The 22,584-nt window shown below is 35.7% G+C and overlaps 1 protein-coding gene across 1 annotated transcript in view; it reads left to right on the forward strand.

The window, feature by feature from the left end:
* The window catches only part of CSRP1 (cysteine and glycine rich protein 1), a 39,398-nt gene extending 17,686 nt beyond the window's left edge, over positions 1-21,712 (forward strand). Inside the window, exons 3-7 of the mRNA XM_087889327.1 lie at positions 9,618-9,730; positions 16,967-17,135; positions 17,993-18,122; positions 19,125-19,218; positions 19,858-21,712. Coding sequence (XP_087745453.1) covers positions 9,619-9,730; positions 16,967-17,135; positions 17,993-18,122; positions 19,125-19,218; positions 19,858-19,934 — 582 coding nt within the window. The 5' untranslated portion in view covers position 9,618 and the 3' untranslated portion in view covers positions 19,935-21,712. The remainder of the gene's footprint in view (positions 1-9,617; positions 9,731-16,966; positions 17,136-17,992; positions 18,123-19,124; positions 19,219-19,857) is intronic.
* The last annotated feature ends 872 nt before the right edge of the window (positions 21,713-22,584 follow it).

Here is a 22,584-nt window from a genome sequence, read left to right on the forward strand (position 1 = left end):
CAGCCCAAGCTACAACTCATTGTGGTAGAGGTAAAGAGACGGAGGGAACACTGTACACTACCTTATGCTCTTGAACAAAAGGCAGGTCATAAATATAAATAAAACTGATACAGATTACATGGACAACTAAGTGGACCAATAGGATCCTTAATAAAACACAATGGTATTACTATTTTTATGTAGGTATAGTCAAACAATTTTATTCTCATAGCAGAATAATAATTGAATATAACGCAGTAAATAAAACTTTCTGCATGGGATGGAGTAATCAAAAACTTGCATGGTCTCAAATGGAACAGATACATGAATGTCCTTCAGAAAAATATATTTGCCACCAATTTTATGTTAACATTTGTACAGGTAATTACAGCCATTCATTTAGTGACCATTCGAAGTTACAACAGTGCTGTATAAAGTGACTTGCAACTGGTCTTCACATTTTCAACTGTTCTAATGTCCCTACAGTCACCAGATCAAAATTTGGGTGCTTGGCAACCAGCATGTATTTACAATGGTTGCAGCACCATGGAGTTGTGTGATCAGCATTTGCAATTTTCTCGACAGACTTCTGATAAGGAAAGTCAATGGAAGAAGCCAGATTTGCTTAATATCTGAAGCAAAAAAAAAAAAAAAAAGATTGTAAAATCGGGCACAATTCACTTAATAAGTGATGGAAGTTCCACTGAAATTGTAATAATAACTCAAGAACTATCTCTAAATCATTTTGCTAATAAATATACATGCCCACTTCAGATAAGTAATTTTATGTAGAGCACAGAAAAGCAGTAAGAAATAATATGCCAAAATATGCCAACAATATTAATGGCATGAGATAAGAAATAGCTGTATCATTCCTTTTTTTTCTGTCCATCCACTCTTCCTTCATACATTTATTCTACAACCGTATCCTCATTTTAGGACTAAGTCAACTCAACTTGGAGTTCTTTTATAAAAGTCTTCCACTTTTGTATGAAATCCACATTCATTCAAAATCCGTCCTTGATTCCAGCTTTCCTTTTTTAAAATCACCTATACTTCTTAACTAACATATTGGAGTTTTACATTTCTCTTGACATGTTCAGTTCTCCCTTCCGTATATAATATACCAACATTTTTGCTTCTTGCAATTACTTTCATTTTCATAACAGACTATGCAGTGTCTTTCTACCAGCATTTGCACACTTTAAAATTTCTCCACTCGGTTCCTTTATTTTTAGCAAAAATTATATTAAGAGGCAAAAAATCATCTATTTGCTCTATCTTTTTGACATTTATGTAGATCCTGCAATTGCATGCTCCATTTTCCTTATCAAACACAAGTATTTTTGGTCCTTGATGCACGAATTTTCATTTTTAAAAATAATTTTATGAAAAGTTTTAATTACAATAGCAAAAGATAATACAAAATGAAAAAAACGGGATAAAATGTGTAAGAAAACAAAAAGAAAAAATAGAAGAAAAAATTCTAAGAAAGCGACTTTCCTATTCTTGTCACATCAAATGTAAACAATTGTATTATCTTTTCACCTCCTCTTAATTAGCAAATATAATCATAGCTCAAATCTGACCTACAGGCAAATCTAATTTATAGTGTCTTCTTCAACCCAGGAGTCAGCAAGAAGTCCAAGGAGAGTCCTAAATTAATATTAAAAAATGCAGAGCTCATCATTCCATATTTCAACTCTTAACTTGTCATTGTACATCATGTATACAATGAAATTGGTTATAAACAAATCCACATTTAGAAGACATCAAGTGGTCCCAGTACCCTAGTATAAACAAAAGGTGGTAATTTAATATGACCAAAAGGGATAATATCTTCTTTAAAGAGAACAAGCTCACAAAGATTTCTTACTTTAAGTGCAAAGACAATTAGATACTAAGACAATGTAGATGCTGTCAGAGTAAGATATATGAAATGGATGTTGAGATAAAGGCTTAAAACACTATGTTAACTGTAAATAAATCCAATACATAATATTTTTCCAGTCTTAGATGTCAGCAAATTCAAAAAGAACATGCCTCATTTTAATCCTGATCAAATAAATCAACTCTGTTCATTTCTATTGCGTAAACAAACTTGCTCTTTTGCATAAATAAACTTACTCCTTAATCCATCCAAATGATCCTTATCTCAAATTTCTTTGAAACTTTTAAAAGCCTCTTTTGTCGATCTAATATGAAGAAATTATTCCAATTACTCTCTGGAATTGACATTTTTATTTATTTTTAAAACCTCATTTCATTTTTTTGTAGGTCTAATAACAAATTATTTATGTCATCAGATTTAATTGTAAATCCTTTTTTTATAACTGCTTCATCTGGGAAATGATTGTTCTTAAGAACAAACAACAAGACCGATATCAATGATTCAAGATCCCAATGCAATTCCTCAAAAATGTCTCTGAATGCCCTTATAAGTTACTTATCTTGTTATGTCTTTTGTTATGTCTCCAATATGAAAATACTTCCCCCCACAATAATACATTCTTTAGAATTAATTTCCAGCCTTAAACTCAAAATCAATATTCCAATGTTTATAGAGCCCTTAATCTGTTCGGCCAAAACCTTGTGAGGATTGAAGGCACTCACTCAGTGTCTCTAGCCTTATCAGTTTGAAGATGTCCAACTTCCTTAAAGCAGTTAATAGTCAATTTCCAAAGGTGGTTAGCAAAGGAAGTATGAACTTAAGTGTCCTTTGGAAGGTTGCAGTTGCAACTGGAGCAAGTATGACAAATCCCTTGGCTTCCAGTTCTGATACCCTCCAGGGACTATTGCCTTGCAGTCTCCTTGTACTCTTTGATTTCCTACAGAGGTGGGGTGGGTGTTTTTTTGCCCACTTAGTAAATACTGATTAAAAATCTGAATAGGAAATAAGTACTAATACTATGGATAACTGTGTAAACTTAAATGTTTAAAATAGTGTAGGAAGTTAGCACCCATCCCTCTCCTAGGAAAATGAAATATTCTAGTAAATATTAAAAAGGAAGAATATTATATTTTCCCTAAAGGAAAAGCATGTTTCTAAAGACAAACTCAGAGCCTCAGCTCCCTGCCCCCCCCACAACAGATATTTTGGTGCCAACCTATCTACAAGACAAAGGTTGGGCCAGCTTATCTACAACACAAAAGACATGGCCCTCAGGACATGATAGGATTAGCCCTCACTCAAGAGCCAAACCAGGACAAAGCCATTAAGCCATAATAGGAATTGCCCAAAGCCCCTTCATTACATTATCACCCAGCAAGATTCAACCAGATCTGGGACTCAAGACAACCTACAAAGTTACCCCTGCATAGCCCCATAGGAGTCTGAGAACCAATCAGAGTACATTCCTTACACAGGAACAGGAAGTTCCAAGGCGGGGCCCAAGAGGAGATATAAATAGGTCTCACTCATGTGCTCTTTTTGCTCAGGACCTCAAAACTTGTGGTCCTGTCCACCATTAAACCATCTTTCCAAGTAGTCTCCATGTTTCCAGTGTCTTTCTTCCCACTTGGACCTGAATCCAGATGGACATTTCTTCCAACAATAACATTACCTAAAAGTTACAAAAGAACCTAAATGGGAAAATATTTGAATTTGGGTTCAGGTCTGCTATCTGAAAAAGATCAATAAATGAATCTCTAAAAATGACAGAATGATAGTTGCCTTTTATTCCAAAGAATGATTTCACTTTTGTAATGATCCTGAAGCACTTCAATTGCTTTCTTTAAATTCTTTTAATAGGCACTACCTGTAGAAGAGGAATTGCTTCAGGTATCTGAGTCATTAGGCAGAAATATTACAATCTGAAAACTGTCACTTACTAGGAGAGGAAGTATTTTGAATATTATAAAAGTATAAAACCAAGGATATTTAATAATTAAAAAGTAAAAAGCCAAGCTACCTAGAGTAGCCCCACGGCAAAATAGGTGGCAAATAAATTTTAACAAATAAATAAGGTAAATGCTCGATTACAGTATATATTGTTGATTGGGATTATGTATAAAATGCCATGGTGTGTGTATAAAAGAATAATCGTATTTGTGCTGTTTTTATTGTTTTGGGTTGTGAACCATCCAGAATTATTTTTAAGATGGATGATCGTATAAATGTCATATTTATAATAATTTCAGAGGAAATTGTTCACTAAACATTTATGCTTTCAGAATAAATATTTAGAAAACTGAAGGTATTTCTGTTTGATTACGCTGATTGTTGTTTATAGTAAAACATCTGATTTGATTAATGAGTTCAACATTTCATTGGGGTTTGACTGGAGTTATTATTATGTAGATACACTTTTTTACTACATAGAGAAAATATTCCCATTAGTCAAGTTTTAGGAAAATATTTAGATTGTGTGCCGATATTTCCTGCACTTCTATTCTCAGTATTTGTTCCATATAGAATTGTATCAGTGACCTTTTTTTCATGAAATACAACAGATGACAACCAAAGTCCAACAAGCAGATTACTATGCATTTAATCAGGATATTTTACTAATCTTCTCATCCCATCTTACTTTGTGTGCCCCAGAACTGCTATGATGAGTTTCTCATCAAGTTCTCCAATTGGTATGACCAACCTTTTCAGGAAGTGATTCTTGGTGGTGGACAATCTTAAAAAAATGAAAAACAAAATGCAATAACAAAATAAAAAATAAAATACACAATAGCTAAAGAGATTGTCACTATCTATCTTTGTGAACACAACCAAGAGACCGGACCTTCATATACTCAGGCCCAGCACATAACCAAGTATTAAGGGCCTTACAAAAGGCCAGCAGTGTTGGAGTCTTTCTAATCTCAGGAAGGAAATTGTTTCAATTATACACCATTTGATAAATGCTTGTATCTCTTTAACCTCTAAATTTTAGGCCAGTTTTCCTGTATTTTATTCATATCTAACATAATTATCAACTACATTTCCATCTAAAACTCCTCATTGTATTTTCTTGTAAGAGTACAACTGAAGCATGTTAAGGTAGTTTGATCTTATAAACAGAATGAACGAGGATCTAATAGCAAAACATGTAAGGAATAAGTGAATGGGTTGAGAAGAAAAGAAAGATAGGAAAAGTAGTGGTTGAGTAGGGTTAATGAGATTCTCACCAAGAGAAATGTGGTTTAAAGAGAAGACCTGAGATGGACCTGATGGAAGCAAGGATGATTTGCAGGGATTGAAATATATGGAGAGGGGTAGTGAAGAAAGATGGTATAAACTCAGTTTAGGCATATTTTTTTTTATTTACCTCATATCTTAGTTGCTTGAGCATACTGTTTTTTGTTTATTCCTTTCATGCGCTTGGCATAATATAGCATGATGAATATATATAGTATACACACTGCTGAAAATAATTTTGATTTGTATTTAGTATGTGAGTCATTAATAATCACTTTGTATTCATGTCTAGCGAAACTGAGTCTTCACATGTCTACTATTTTTCATGTTCATTGCATTTTTGAAGAGGTATAGTGTTGGATCAATTTTCTTATAAATAGATTAATCTGGTTAAAGTGAACCCCTCGGTATAAATGAGATTTGACTAGCAGAAATTATTTATCATGACGCCAGAAATAAGGATTGAGTGGGTTCAGTCCATCGCTTTCTGAGATTGGGATTATGCTGTTTCAGCTGATAGCTATCTGTAGAACCTTGTCTGGATTCAAAAGCTAAGCAAATTGGGCCTTGTTAAGACTTGGATGATAAATCATTAGAGAATATCAGAACTGTAGACCAGGCAAGGAAGTTGGAAAAATATCCAAAACAAGGCAAAGGCAAACTATTTACATTTTGTTGGCAATAAAATGATACGGATGTTTTTTTTAAACAACATTGGAGTCACTAATCTTATTACATTCCCAAAAAATATGTTTGGGTTAAATCTAAAGCTTTATCTTAGCAGCCCTGATCAAATCTGTTAAGTAAAAGTACTGATCCAAGTGCTCAGCTTCTTTAATAGTTTTTTTTTTTAAGATTTATTAACCCCAAAGCTACAGAGGAGAGAGTCGTATTCATTTTGTACTCATTTGGCTTGGCACAATCAACACTTTCTCTTCTGTGGATGAAACACATACTTAAAGTTCCTTGATTCTGAAATATTCGTTGAAAATACTTCATTTTCCAGATCATCACTCTAATTCTGGTCTCTCAGCAGGGCTTATTCACGTCCATACTTTTATTTTTGTTTTGGGAGAGGCTGAAATAATTAAGTTATAGTGCAGACAGTATTTTGCATTCAGAATCCATTCTTTCTAATTTCCATCTATTCTAAAGGATCTCTGAGTGTTACTGGAATTGGTTTGAGACCAAATCAAACAAGGCATAGTAGGCTAAATAGGTGAACAGATTAAGGCAGTTTCCTGTGAGCCTTTATTTTAATTAATAACTTGTAAATATATATGACTAAATATAATTAGACTGTAACCTCCAGAGTATTTTATTTGATTTCCCTTCATTCTCTAGCATCTTACCGGAAAATTGAATTATATTAGCTTATTAATATCCTTTCATTTTTCTATCTGCATTAAAATAATCTGAATCGGCATTAATCAGAACTTTGGCTTTTATCTAACAATGGCCTCATTAGAAATAAAACCAAAGCCATGTGAAGATTACAAACTGGCATTAGACACAGCCAGTGCATTTTGGCCAGTGAATTTTTTGTAACTCTAGTTCTAACAAATACGTATTTGATCTGACATTCAAGGCAACTTCTATTTTTCTGTAGTTTTCTCCTCTCTCTCTCTCTCTCTCTCTCTCTCTCTCTCTCTCTCTCTCTCTCTCTCTCTCTATATATATATATATATATATATATATATATATATATATATATATGTGTGTGTGTGTGTGTGTGTGTGTGTTTTTTTCTTTTAGCCAGGTTTTTCCTACGTAACCAAGATTTTTCTACAGCCCTAGCTCAGTGGAGTCACATCCACTCGATTCTGGGCTTTTTTTCTTCTGGCAGCCAGCAGGCCCTATGCTGCCCTATGCTGTGTAGTATAAACAGTAGTTTATACACTGCTCAAACAACTAAAGGGAACACAAAACTACTGTATGTAACGAACAAAGTATTTAATAAGGCTATTTCATAAGGCTATTTCACACACACACACACAGAAAAATAGAACTTAAAATAAAATTAGAATCTAAAATATTTCTAATCTTATTTTGGAATAACCAAAACCTTTGAATCCTATTGTAATTCGTAACATGCTATTTTTTGGTGGCATGAAAATCAGAGTTCCTTTTTATGAAGGTGATAGCAGGTAGATGAAATAAACTTGAATTCTAGTGTAAAAACCTTCCCTGAATTATTCACTCATCACAGTTTTATTACAATCCAGACATCTTTTGATCAAACCTTGAAAGTATTAGGAGGCATTCCAGGTTATCAGGAAGTAGTTCAATTAGTTTCAAATCCAGAAGAAGACATGTTGAAAAATACATCTCTCATGAGAAGCTACTGAAAATTATTCTTGATCCTGTCTTTCTGATCTCTAGTCATTCTCTGTCAAGATCACATGGAGATTTCTCTGCCAGGCTACCCACGAGATTTGTTTTATATGTATTGCTTGGTTGCACATTGAAACAGTTCTTTAGGGACACTCCTGCCTGTTGAAAGAAGGGGCTAGCCTCTTTCCTGGCCTGCTTCCCTAGCCAGGGTGGGGGGGGGAGGGAGGGAGGGGAAAACCACTGGAGCCCGTCGGCTGTATTTCCTTTTAAGGCAATCTGTAGGAATCCAAGGTAATCTAATGATTTGGCTGAGAGGAACAAAAAACACAGCTAGTTTGTAGGATGTTGAGGAAAGGCAGCTGTGGAAAAATAAACAACAGGTTTTGTTTTTAGGTTTCATTTTATACACATCTTTCTCTTTGGACAAACCAGTTATCTAGTAGTTTGGGAGTAGATGGTCCCGATATTTACAAGATAACTATATTTTCCTCTAATATCACAGCATTTCTTTCTTCTTCTTAACACAGTTCAAGGTATCCATATCAAAAGGAAAATCTTTTGATAAGGATGGACTTCAGACTTCACTTCCTTGTACTTCAGACACTGGTACTTCACAGGCAGGCCTAAAGGGGAATTCTGTTTGGAGAAGGTTTTGGAAAGAAACTTGCAGATCTGCCTTGTTTTTATGAGATAGGAAGTCAGGCTTTGCTAAAATTTGTTATTTCAAGTTATAGGAGACCTTTCTTTCTTGTGTATCTGGTCTTTTCCTTACTCAACCCCCTTTTAAACTTGCCATGTATGCCTAGAGATGCTATGTTTATTTATTTTTTCTTTGTCTATTTGGTTACATTAGCACCGCTCTTCAAAAAGCTTCTCTACGTGCCTTTTTTGTTGTTATTGTTAGGGTACTATAATGATGGGTGAGGCTTTGTTTAAGTTTCCTTCTTACACAACTATTAAAAGGTACAGGATGAACAATAGGTTCCTTCCTTATATGAGTTTAGTTCAACATGGGGTGAGGTAGCATCAGGGGGCTGATCACATCCGGCTATATATCTCAGCTCTCTGCCAAACAGGAGATGGAGTAGAAATGCTGAACCAGTGCTTGAGGGCTGTTAAGGTCTGATAGAAAAGAACAGATTTTGTTTGAATGCCTCCAAATCAATATAGCTTTGGGTCCATGGGCCAGATGTTTCTGGAGTAGTACGATCTTTGGCTCTGAACAGGGTTATACTCCCCCACTTAAAAGTCATCCACAACTTAGGAATCTTCCTGCACTTGAAGCTTCTGCTCAAGGAGTAGATAGAAGCTGTAATTAACAGGGCTCTTGCATAATTACATCTGCTCCATTAACTGGATCAGGAAGCCATTTTTGCAGTCATTCATACCATAATCACCTCCTGTTTGAATTACTGTATAGTAATACGTGCTGCATGGAACTGCCCTTGAAAACCATTCAAAAGCTACACCTGGTATAAAATATGTATGAATGCCCAGACAGCAATGTATGTCTCCCATTTACTCAGTTGATCCCACTATTGTAGAATCTATATTGATTGCCAGTTGGCTTCCAGGTATGATTCAAGGTGGTGGTTGTCACCTTTGTGGTCCTATATGGCTCTGAACATGTTTATCTGTGGGGTTGCCTCCTCTTCCTCCGATATTCATCTAACTATCTAATCAGATCAAAAGATTCAATTCCCTCAGACATCTATCTGAAAACGCCATTGGATATTGCCCCTATGCATTGGCATTCCCTCCCTAGGAGGATCCATTCTGCTTATTACCTCCTGGTTTCAGGAGATGTTTGGCTTTGGTCTCTAGCCCAGGACAAAGCATATTCTGAATGTTGGAATACAGTGGTAGACACATTGGTTGGTTTTTGTTGGTTTTTTATCCTTTGTGTTTAAATTTTCATTTTCCCCCCCAGTGGGATTATTTATTTTTATTAAAACATTTTTTAAATGATGATTGTTATCTACACAGAGCTGTAGTAAATACCTGAATTCTATGTGGTTTTGTTTAAAAGGCCATTTGGGTAATTTCTCAGTAGAAAGATTTTAACTGGTTGACCCTAAAGCAGTTTCATCAATACAGACAGTTAAATTATATTTGCTTAAGTCCTTCTTGGTTTATTTTTGAATAGTTACATTTATCTCATTTATTTTCTTTACAGGATGCCAAACTGGGGTGGAGGCAAGAAGTGTGGCGTATGCCAGAAAACAGTGTATTTTGCAGAGGAAGTACAATGTGAAGGCAACAGTTTCCACAAATCCTGCTTTTTGTGCAGTGAGTATTCAAGTCCAAAGTTTTATGTCAAGATTTTGTTTTGTTTTTTTACCACATCAATACGCTGTACCCAACTTACTTTTACCAGAATTGTATATCAACAGATTTCTTCAGCTGCCAGTGAAGAGTAAATTGACCATGGGTTTTGTGCTGTTCCATCACAGAGCAATCTTTGTTTTAATTTACTGCAAAATCAGTTGGAAGAAAAAAATGGAAGGAAAGCTGATGAAAAATATATTTTTTTTATCAGCATATTTTCACCAAAAGCATTTATAGTTACATAGCTCTTATCTAATGTATTGCTTTACCTTAAAATTCTTAGATTCTGAATTTAAGGATTGTTAGATTCCTTGGACATTGATGGGTTGAAATAGAACAAACTGATCTATTTTCATAGGAAGGTAAAATACAAATCTTAAATAGTATAGCAACAAAGGAAGAAAAGAGAAAAAATAGTTAAAGACTATAAGTAATAACCCATAGTAACCCATGTACTATATATATTACAATTGGTACATAAAAGTAATTTTTCAGCATGGAAGTACTTAATCACTTTTTCCATTGTGTTAATAAAAAGCTAGGTCAAAGGCTAAGAATGAATGTTTCTTCAATACAGTATTTTAAAATCCAGAGAAATCGTTTCTAACTATTCAAAATTATCTTCTTTGGCTCTACTCCAATCTCTATTAGTCCAAACTTCTTCCTAAGTCAATAAAATTATTTTCCAAAATCAAGCCTTTGTCCTGCTGGGAATAATGGAAAAATATTAATTTTGCTAAATTAATGCTTTTTCCAGCAGCACATTTAACTTTTGGCTAAAAGGAAAACCAACCCCAGCCAAGTTATCAGAGGAGTCAAGTAATAACTTTTTATCTGTGCACATATTGCCTTTTCCCTTAAAAAAAAATCACCCATATTCCACAAAGTAAGTCAAAATATAAGCCCCTGGCAAAGTTTAAAATCTGGAAAATTAACCTCTCTGTTACAATTTAAATAGAGAAAACCTATAGATCTGTTTAGTTTTACTTAGGAAAAAAAGCTCATTCATTTCAGCATATACGTTCATAGGATGGAAGAATTTATAACAAATGTTTTCTGAATTATAAGCATGATTGAGACTGGCTGAAAGAGCAGAGGAAAAGACATATGAAATCTATAGACATCATCATTAAACATTAATGATATTCAAAAAGCAGTTCTGAAGACAGTTCAAACTTTGTGTGTACAATAGCTACAATGGGTTTACTCGCCACTCTAAGCCAACATTAGTTACCGTATTTTTCGGACTATTAAGACCCACCGGAGTATAAGACACACCTTAGTTTTTGGGGAGGAAAATAAGAAAAAAGCTAATTGGGGGTGGATCGGCCTCCCAGAATACCCCCAATCAGCTGTTTCCAGAGGTGAACTTTAGCAACAGCTTTGTTGGTTGTGAGCTCTGTGCCTTGCTTTTTTCCCAGCCTCTGAAATCTCCATTTCAGAGGCTTTTTTTTTCAGCCTCTGAAACCTCCATTTCAGAGGCTGGGCAGGGCTACATTCAGTGTATAAGACACACCCAAATCTTCACTGGGAAAAAGGTGCATCTTATGCCCCCAAAAATACAGTAAGTCACATTATAACTTACCATGATGTATAAACCCTACTTCTGTGTGCATGTGCATTGAAACACATGGTCTAATCTTCAGGTGGGGATGGTGTTCCAGTGAGGAGAGGTAGCAATAGAAAAGGCACAATTCTTGTGTTCCATTGGATAAGATTTTTAATAGTTGCAACCAAGAGCATGTCCCTCTGTTTCACTCATTGAAGCAAGTAGAGAACTTTGAGAGATGTGAATGTATAATGAACCTGAAGGAATACAAGTAGCCAGACCCACCATGCCAAGTGGTCACACATGTCCCCTCTCTCTGGTCCCTTCCCCTTTATAAATACATAAATAAATGTTATTGCTCTTGTTCTCTAACTTTCTAATGCAAGCAGAAACGGACAATTCTTACTAGAAGATCAAACTGATCAGTTGCAGCTAGGGCTTTTGGAATTAATGAAAGATTATATAACAGTCAGTTGAAGTTGTATATATTACATTACATTGTAATTTCTGGCCAGGAAGTTTCTGACTAAAGAAAACAGAGAACCGCCTATTTAGGTCAAATGTTGATCCCTCCTTGCCTTTCAATGGGAAAAACAAATTAGAAAGCTCTACTTCCTACGGAATGCCCAGATTTCAAATTAAGAGTTTTACAACTAGTTTTAGATATCCAAGTCTCTTGTCAGATTAAAGATTCATTACCGCTAATTGTCTGAAACAAAACAAAACAAAAATTCTAATGATTCACACAAGAAGGATAAAGGGGAAGGCTGGTTAGTTTCATTCACTAGTTAGAGGAACATATTTTTGTTGACACACTCTTGCGATTCAATTTTGTTGACATACTCTTGCTAAATTACAAGTTTTGATAACACAAAAGCTTGATTTATTGAAAGATACATCACAGCAATCATAAGTGGGACCCAGTGAGCTAAATAGATCACTCCTTGGTCTTGTGTAGAATCACAGCCTAAATAATTTTGCATCCTATTTACTGCTAGCAAATATATTTCAATTGTTACATATAGATTTTTTTTCATGTATTCTGTGTAAAATTATTTCACATTAGCCTCTGATCTCACTACTGTAGATATTATTGTGATTTTGATCTACTCAACAGTGAACTTGTAGATTGTATATCTCCACAGCCACCTCCCTCCCCCAGTGAAGCTGGGAATCTGACATACAGCCTCTGCAGCCAGCTGATGTTTAGATTTTAATAAAAAGCTTTTTGTTCTTATTCACAGCCCCATTATTGCATGCAGGGTTGGTTTGAATTCATGCCAGTCAGCTGACCTTTTGTTTTTGCCTTAGGAATCTCATGTATCCTAAGACTTGTTTTGCTTGTTGCATAAGCTAAATGGTAGCTGGTAGGAGGAAATATAACGAATAGTATGCATGACCTGGAATTCCCTCAAAACATTAAAAGGATTGATCTCGTTAAGGTTGACCTGTCACAATAGCTGGAAGCCATGTTTTTCCCAGAAGTGGATAATCGTAATTACCATTGTAGCAAAGATACTGCTCTTGGAGCCTGCTTGACTTTTTAAAGTAATCTTAGCCCTAACATCTATGGATGTACAAATTGGCTCTAATATGATGTAATTATTGCTTCCATTCAGATCATTGTTGTAATACAATTCACAGTACTAATTCAGAAAAAAAAAATCAGTATTTTAATCTGAATGGTTAGCTCAAATTGGCTCAGTTCAGAAAATCAGTTTGTAAGTACCTAACTTGATTCAACATTTGCATGAATTATCAGGCCAGTTCATGTTTTTAAATAGTTTTATTATAGCACTAGCACTTAGACTTATATACTACTTCACAGTGCTTTACAGCCCTCTATAAGTGGTTTATATTTCCCCCAACAATCTCATTTTACCCACTTCGGAAGAATGGAAGGCTGAGTCAACCTTGAGCTGCTCAGAATTGAACTCCTGGAGTGAGCAGTGAGTTAGCCTGCAATACTGCATTCTAACCACTGCACCACCATGGCTCTTATAAGTTACAATTACAAAGAAAGGCTTACACAAACTAACAAAATAAATAGTGCAGAAAAGAAAAAATAAGAACATAATAAAGAAAAAGAAAAGAAATATATAAAGAAATGACTCCCCCCTCGTTACAAGTATAAACAATGTTAACAACTTATCACCACCTCTTTTTTTCCCATTCAGTCATGACTAATTCTCAGAGGCTGCCTAGAAAAGTCCCTGTGGTTGATGTATTGAGTCTTCTTATTTAACCACATATGTATTTTTCTTTTATCTATTTTACCCTGGAATTAGATCCTGTATTTTATTTTTGTTTTATATTTTTGATATGGTCATAAGACTACTCAATTAATAAGCTATCTATACTATAATCTATATTATACTAGACAATCGTGACCCACTGGATCGTCCTTTCAGATATATTCACTAGTGCAGAGGGACTGGCAGAGATAGCATAGAATTACCCAAGCAATTTGGGACCTTCCCTGCAAGGTTCCCCATTGACTTTCTTCCTTCAAACTTCCCAAGAGAGCTTCCAGTCCAAGCCTGCCGCCATTTTTCTGCCATCAGCTGCAGTCACATGATCCCCATTGACTTTCTCCTTGCCAGCTTTCCCATTGATTTATGAGTGCAGATATTATATTAGTATATTAGTCCTAAAATTACATATTTAGGATTAAAAGATGTCAGCTCACAAGCAAGAAGCTGCATTACCAAATGTATCATAAGAGTGAACTTAGATGAGATAGAGTAAAATCATCATTGTGCTATTTATGATGAAACTTTAAATCCCCAAAAAATAAATTACAGCTTTCATCAGTAAACTATCCAGAAGATTTGGAAAACAGGATGTTCTTAAATCTTTTTTTTAAAAAAGAATATTGTTTGTTGGTCCTGATTGATCCTGATTAAACTGTAGGGTTAGAGTTTAGTTGCTCAGAATGAGATTTGCACAGTAACTGTATCAAATTTCTTGGACAAAAATTAAGTGGATGATAATTTCTCTAGAAGTACGACTAAACTAGTAATGAATATTACTAAATATTTATTGCATTGATTATAGCAGAGAGAATCCTGGGCTCCTGCTATAGCAAAATAGACACTATATTTCTCTGGAAATGTGCGTATGCTACAGAACTGTCAAAGAGAGGGCATCATTGTTTTGTTTCTTTGTAGCTTGTTCTCAATACACACACACACAAACACACACACACAGACACACACAGACACACACATACACACACACACACACAAAGAAACAAAAAAAACATTGAAGATTATTTTTCTAAGATGGGATCAAGACTTTTGTGATAATAATACAGACAGCTTTGGAAAAATTAGATAACATATGGTAAAACTGATGCCTTAAATATGGCTCTTCCAGTGCAAGGCAAAGTTTTATCTTAAAATGCCAGTATTCAAGCCACAGTGATTTATAGGATCTCAAGGGAGGGCAAGCACAAACTCCATTCCAGGACAATAAAAGAAGAATTAGCTGTTTCTTTATGGGAGGGGGAGTTCTTCTAAAGATCCTCCTTTCATGGCTAAATATTTTATTACTTCTCTGCCTGGTGGTTTTCTCAGCCAACCCTTTGCCAGCCCAGGGAGACAAACGCCATATTTGGTCAACAGGATGAGAAATTCAGCCGTCGTCTTTTCCATATATAGAGACTGCTCCTACTGTTGCCTCTACTGCATTCCTGAGAGAATATTTGGTTTTCTGTTTGCATTCCTTGAGAGTAAGACAATTTATTGTGGCTTAAAAGCAAACTCTGGCTGTTAAAGGCTAGCTGCTATGGTCCATCACAACAAGAAGAGAGCTTAGGTTGCAGCCTATGCTGCAGCCAAGTTATTTATTTTTTCTTCCCATTGGCAATTGCTGTTCTAATCATATGTTAATAAATGGACAGAATCCAACCTCTCTGGCCAACACACACATTAAATCTATACTCTGTCTATATTAATATCTATGCCTATGCTCTAGTTCCAAAATAGCCCTATGAATAGTTTGGTCTTCTGTTGCCTGAATTATAATAAAGCAAATTTCACCATTAGCCATCGTGAAGATTGTTAGCTTCAGATGATGTCAATTACTGTCATGAACTGTGGCTTTAGTGTTGACTTTTTACAGTATCTCAGTCTATGTTGATGGGTGGGAGAAGATCCTTTAGTCGCTGGCTGATGGCTCTCAGCATCTCTGCTGCTTCTTTCAATTTGTCTGATGTTAGTTGCCTTCTCCTCCTTCACCCTTAGCCATCTGCTAAACTCACTTTATTCTGATGGCTGCTCCACTTCTCTGCTTCCCCTTTGTAAGAATTTTTCTACAATGCAAACTCATCCTCAGATGTTAGCAGTGCTTTACATTTATAACTGGATAACCAGTTGTAACCAGTTATAACCAGGCACTGATGATGTTACCTAGTTAGGGTAATGAAACATCTGCAAGAAAACAAGCAAGCTCAGAGAGCACCAAGGACCCCTTATAATAGGTATGTCTAAGTGCTCCTTGGGCCACTTAAAGTCCCAGGAAGAAAAAAACAAAGGAAAGACAGAGCTCAGGTAAGCAACGTCCGATTTTAACAATTTTTCAGAAACTTCAAGCAATATATTACTTCTGCTAGTTGTAGAAATTTAAATATACTGCAAATAGAATGCCATGGAATTGGCTAGAAAAATACTGAGAAATACAGAAAACTTCATTATACAGGCAATAGAGTAATAAATACAATATATGCCTTCAGGAGTGATCCAGATTTTGTATAAAAAACAGAAAAATCCTTATGTGAATTGGCCACTCTTACACTTGAGACTATTTCCTTTGAGGAATATCAGTTGGTGGTTTAAATAATGTGGTATTTCTTTGGTATCTGCCATTTTTTTTTCCCTCTGACTACCTTGCCTGCTGGCCCCAATTCTCTAATTCCTCCCTGGCTTTTTTTAAACTGAACTGCACAATCTAGGTTTGTGACCAAAATTATCCCTATTAATATGATGTTTTACCTCTTCCTGTGTACTTTTTCTAGACATTATATGGGACAGTCTATGATAGGAAAAAAGGTCACAAGTCCAGTAGCAGTTTTTTCAACTAATAAATTTTATTAAGATGCATAAGCTATTGAAAGACTCCTGATTTTCCGCTTTTTCTGTATTTCTATTTGTGAATGGAAGTTCAGAAATAAAATAACACAGTTTATGGCTGACCAAATTGCTCAGGTTAAATTGTTCTGTATAGATCCTTACTTGTAGCTTCTTTGTTCTGTGCCATTTCTCCAATTAGATCCTTTTATCTTTGCTGTGTTAAAGAAAATGTGTGAGAGAAAAATATTAATTTACTATCTCCAGAGCTATGCCCTCCAAAAAAACATAGAGGTGCATTAAAAAAAAAGAGAGAGCTATAGAACATCCTGATGGATCAGCCTTTTATCCAAATAGGTTCCCTCGGTTGTATTGTAGACCAACATTATAAAAGGCACTAGATTGGAAAAGATGGTAATAGATTTTTCATGCCGAAATTTGTTCATCCTATATAATGTACTCTTTAGTGGAATTTAATGGTTCCACAAATATCCTAGTTGCCTGTATTACAAATCAGATCTCATACTTAAGCTTGTAAAGGTGCCATATTTTATCTTTGTCCTTCCCAAATGACTGTAGTGGTTTGCAAGAAGAACCTGGATAGCACTACGGTGGCTGTGCATGGAGAAGAGATCTACTGCAAGTCATGCTATGGGAAGAAATATGGACCGAAAGGCTATGGATATGGACAAGGAGCTGGGACCTTAAGCATGGACAAGGGTGAAGCATTGGGGATCAAACCTGAAGAGTGAGTTGTACTAATAAGAAACCTGCAAAGTGTGATTGCTTAATGTATTGATTTGAATTTATATCATTATTCAAATACTGTGGTTACGAAGAAAGCAGATGTTGCCTAGATAAAAATCCAATTTCCAGCGAAGTAGGCTATTAAATTTCTTCTGTTATGAAACATAATCCTAAATCCCAAATGCAATTCATTATAAACCTACCTAGATATAATTATGACCTATTTATATGAAATGCTAGATTTTTATTGAACTATAAAAATAGCAGGTGAAAGAAGGTTGATAAATATGTATACTCAGCATACTTTAGCTCCCTACAAGTCTTGTTCTCGGTTCAAATATACAGGCTTTTTACTTGTAAGTACAAAATTATGAATTTGTTCCGGAGCATATTTAAACCAGCCTGTTATTGGTTTTTTAATATAATTGTATTAAGAATTACAAAAGCAAATACAAAGTAAACTGAGAGAAAGAAGAGAGAATGGAAAGGGAAAGGCGAAAACCAGTCTGTTTTGTAAGACATTGTCAGTCTTTTTTCAAGTTGAGTATTTATTCATCCATTATGATGGTGATAATAATAATGGAATATAAACAAATTCAGTGTTTATATCACAGTGTTTAATACTGTGATTTCAGAATTATGAATTCTTACTGCTTTCCCATTTACCTTACACTCATCAGCCAAAATAAAATAAAAAAATCAAAACCAGCCTTATTTTTTATATATCTGTGCCTAGGATACTGATGATTTCTTTCTCCTCCCTCCCCTCCCCCCCACAATATTTCCTTTCTTGATATTCTCTCTCTATACACACACATGGAAATATGAAATAACTCTTTTCTTGCTTCGGCCCCACAGATCTCACCCCCATTGCCCAACCAACAATCCTAATGCATCCAAGATTGCCCAAAAGGTGGGTGGTTCTGATGGCTGCCCTCGCTGTGGACAGGCTGTCTACGCTGCAGAGAAGGTGGTTGGAGCTGGGAAGGTAAGAAATATTATTAGTAGATAGCAAATATGAGTATACTAGTTTAGGCTAAATTGGGCTTTCTCTTTTTGAGTATATAAAAGTCTGCATGTTACATTTTAGCACTTAGCAATAGCACTTAGACTTATATGCCGCTTCACAGTGCTTTTACAGCCCTCTCTAAACAGTTTACAGAGTCAGCCTATTGCCCACAACAATCTGAGTCCTCATTTTACCCACCTCGGAAGGATGGAGGGTTAGTCAACCTTGAGCCTTGTGAGATTTGAACTGAACTGCAGCTAGCAGTCAGCTGAAGTAGCTTGCAGTACTGTACTCTAACCACTGTGCCACCTCAGTTCTTCATTTTAAATTAATTTTGCTGACAATGCTTGCATAATAAATTCATAAGTGAATATGTTTATAGGAAAGAATAGAATACTCTTCCTCGAAATTCTATGCTTCCGGATGTCTAAAACATGTGGAGAATGTGGTGTCTATCTTGATACTCTTAATGCACAACTTCCAGCATTCTTCATCACTGGCTACTAGGGATTTTATTCATTAATACACAGGGGGACTTGGTTTCATATCATTACAATAAAACCTAGCAATACAATTGAAGCTAAGCGATTATCCAAGGCTATAATTATTACAAAGAAAGATGATTGGGGCATGCATTGAATATAAAAATGCTAGAATCAAGAAATAATCACTTGTTACATATGGGTACGCTTGTGCATTATCTGCAAATTTGATGTTGCCAGTAAGTTCTGCGAATTCAGAAAAAACATGCAGAATCCACTTTCTTTCTGAGAAAATATTACAATTGTCTTTCAGAGCAAATGGAATATTTTTATACAGACCAGTATAAGAAATGGGAAGCTGATAGAATGGCCGCTGGCCTTTGTACATCAATTTTATGGAGGGCAGTGCTTTTCTAGTCAAGCTCATGTAAGATGTCAAAGTGTCCCTTTGAAGTTATTCACTTCCATGCTAACAACATGTCTTCTTTATTATGCTCAGTCATGGCACAAGGCCTGTTTCCGATGTGCAAAATGTGGCAAAGGCCTGGAGTCTACAACTTTGGCTGATAAAGATGGAGAAATCTATTGCAAGGGTAAGAGCTGCTACTTCAGGATGTCCTCCTTATGTTCATAACTAATGGCATATAATGATTAGTTGCTAGTCAGGTATCAGATGGATGCTAATGCAGGAGATGTTCTCTTATGTAAAAATGTTGCAAAATCTACAAATACTGTTTATGCAATGAGTTATGATTTAGAGGTTCAGGAGAGTGCCAGGCACAGAGGCCTTACATGTTTCTTGTAACACTCGTTTACTTGTTTGATTGCAATTTGATTATGGAGCAGAATGCCTCAGGTTATCTACTAGAGAGATGTTTTCTAATGATACTTGATTGCATTTGGGCGTATAGGATACTATACCTAGCCACAGTTCTTTCGATTGCTCCATTTTGCTGCATTTGGCCAGCGGGAAGCTAGATTAATAGTGGGTATAAATCCCACTGATCAAAACTCTTACTATATTTTCTAAAAATAGCATAACAGGTCAGGTGGGGAAAAAAGTACGCGATGGAAAATGTAGTGAAGTCTTAAAGCAGAAAACAGAAAGCTCTTGTTTTGTAAGCACATGTTCACTGATAACTGTGTAAACATTATTTACTGTTTATGGCTCTTCCTGAGCTCAGAGATGTATTTAATAGCTGATTGTTTCTTCTGCTGGTTCTCTCCAACAGGTTGCTATGCCAAGAACTTTGGGCCTAAAGGCTTTGGCTTTGGCCAGGGAGCAGGAGCACTTGTCCATTCTCAGTGAAGAACTAGATCCCAGCAGCTTTGAAGCATCCTTCCCAGCACTGAATGCTTTGCCAGCGCTGAGTTTATCCAATCCAATCCTTAACAAGAATAAGGCTATCTCGCCAGTTGTATTAGTAATACAGTAACAACCTGCTGCTCCTTTTTGCTGGATAGGCAATCTTTCCAAGGGCCTTGTTCCACAGGTCCTTTGAAACCATACAGTGGCCTCTCATTTCCCATGGCTCATATTAGAATAATGGCCTCCTTTAACATACATTCATGCTTTCAGTCTTTGTTGACGTTTCCCACTGCAACAGAACACATAGCTGCTTTTGAATAGCGAATCCTGCAACAGTTGTTTTCCCAAAAATTATTTTTTCCAATCTGGGCCAGCATAAATAATTCTTGTTAGAATATATTTTTTGATACTAAATTACACAGTAACTATGACACTAAGTACTGTGGAAAGTATAAGTGATTGTTACGTGCTAGGATGCAAAGCTGAGAATTAGGAAATTGCCTAGAGGCACAAGTAAAGCACATTCCTCAAATTTTAGAGGAAATATAAATAAAAAAGTCTTAGCTATGAAGTTGAACTATAAATGTTGCATTTTCAACAGAAAATTTATATATTAATCAATAGTCACTAGTTGAGATGCTTTTGTACATTGGTTTGGTAGAATTCAGTTTGATTTTCAAAATTTCAAAGACCAAATTTCCAGTTTTTGAAGATCCATATGCATCTGGAGGTTTTTTTAACATTCCTAAAATGTTTATGAATTTAGAGATAAACAGAATCCACAACCTTTCCAGATTTCATTTTTTTAGAAAACCTGATTGTTAATGTCCAGTTTGTTGCTGCTTCATTTTTGCATTTTTCCACTTAGCTGAATAATTATTGGATTCATATATTGCACTAAACTGAAGTGTAGTTTGGTTGATTTTGGCTTGGTATGATGTATAAACCCAACCATTACCGTTTAGAAAACATGGCTTGGTGTGATGTATGAACCAAGCAAAATAGCCTGTTCACTTAAAAACAAATCATACCTTAGATTCAGTGCCTTAGAATGATGAGTGAAACCCTATTGGTAAAATTAAAAAGATTAAGATGGATTGGAATTCCTTTTTTTTTAAACTATGGAAAAAGTAAGCATTGTAAATATCCTTATCTTTGGGACCAGAGTTAACAGTTCCAGTTCTTCCTTTTGTTAAACACAGAGGATTCCTGCTTTCACAATATTGTTTCAGTGGGTTTTTTTTTTTTAGGTTTTTTTTAATTGAAAAACTGTTACCCAGTTCATGGACTCATATTGCGCTGAAGAGTTTTATATGAGCCTAGTGCACATAGTTTTCATTTATAATGCAGCCTATTTAATGTTTAGTCCCCATTCAGTACTTAATATGTGATTCAATTAAAATGCAATAATTCTGTAGACACAACAAGCGAAATTGTAGCAGTAGCATTTTATATTTTTTTCTATTATTACGGTTGTCCAGTGCTTTGAAAATAATTTAGAAAAGAAGCTTCCAAGTGCATTTAGCTACAATAGTAGTAATTACAATTGTCTAAACATGAGTTTCCAAAGATTTTTCTATGGTGGCAGGGAGCAGCCATATGTTCATCAGAAAATATATGGTTACTTTAAAATGAATTAAACAAGTACTACCTTTATGCATCCATGTGCTTTGAAGTTTTCTTTTGAAACTGAATCCAAACTTGTTACAAATATCTGTTACAAACATAAACTATATTCAGAGAAACTTCTCTGCCTTCAATAAAGCAGTCAAAATGAATCTGTCTTACAAACTTTTATTTTTTCAAATTTGATGGACTGTTGGAACAAATTTGTGAGAAGGGACTCAGGGTTCCATGTCTGTCCATCAGCTGGATAATCCTTTGAAAACAGATCAGTCAGGCCAAATTTACTATGGTAGAAGCAGCTGACAAAAGAAGGCTCAAATTCCAAAATGGGTCAGATCCAGTTAGAACTGGGACAGGGGGGGAAATCACCCATAAGAATTAATTCATTCAGAGGGAGGCAGAGCCTCTTGATTCTGCTGAACACTCCGTTTCAAAGTTCAGCCTTTTCTAATGCTTCCCTTCTGGTCACATAATTATTCCCACTTGCATGACCTGTTGGGTCTACCATTAAGGAAATAGAAACAGTTCCAGGAGCCGAATTTTGTATGCTTTCTTTTAATAAACATTTTTTTACTACCGGTTCTGTGAGCGTGGCTTGGTGGGCGTGGCAGGGGAAGGATACTGTAAAATATCCATTCCCACCCCACTCCAGGGGAAGGTTACTGCAAAATCCCCATTTCCTCCCGATCAGCTGGATTTGGGAGGTAGAGAATAGATGGGGGTGGGGCCAGTCAGAATTTTTATTACCGGTTCTCCAAACTACTCAAAATTTCTGCTACTGGTTCTACAGAACTGGTCAGAACCTGCTGAAACCCACCTCTGAAACCCACCTGTTTTAATCCATGGGACGAGTGCCTAAAGATTTGTAGTCACAATTTACAGTCTGAAACCTGAGCCAAAAGGATGTGGGGGTTTTTCTTGCATTCTCTTCTATATCCCCTTTTCCATTCTCATGCCTGCCCAAGGGACCCAGAGTAGAGCATCTCATTCCAAGAGTCACTGCTGGAAATCATGTGATCCTCCA

This window comes from Pantherophis guttatus, chromosome 3, assembly GCF_059756535.1.
Source record: "Pantherophis guttatus breed Tessera chromosome 3, ASM5975653v1, whole genome shotgun sequence".
Lineage (NCBI taxonomy): Eukaryota > Metazoa > Chordata > Lepidosauria > Squamata > Colubridae > Pantherophis > Pantherophis guttatus.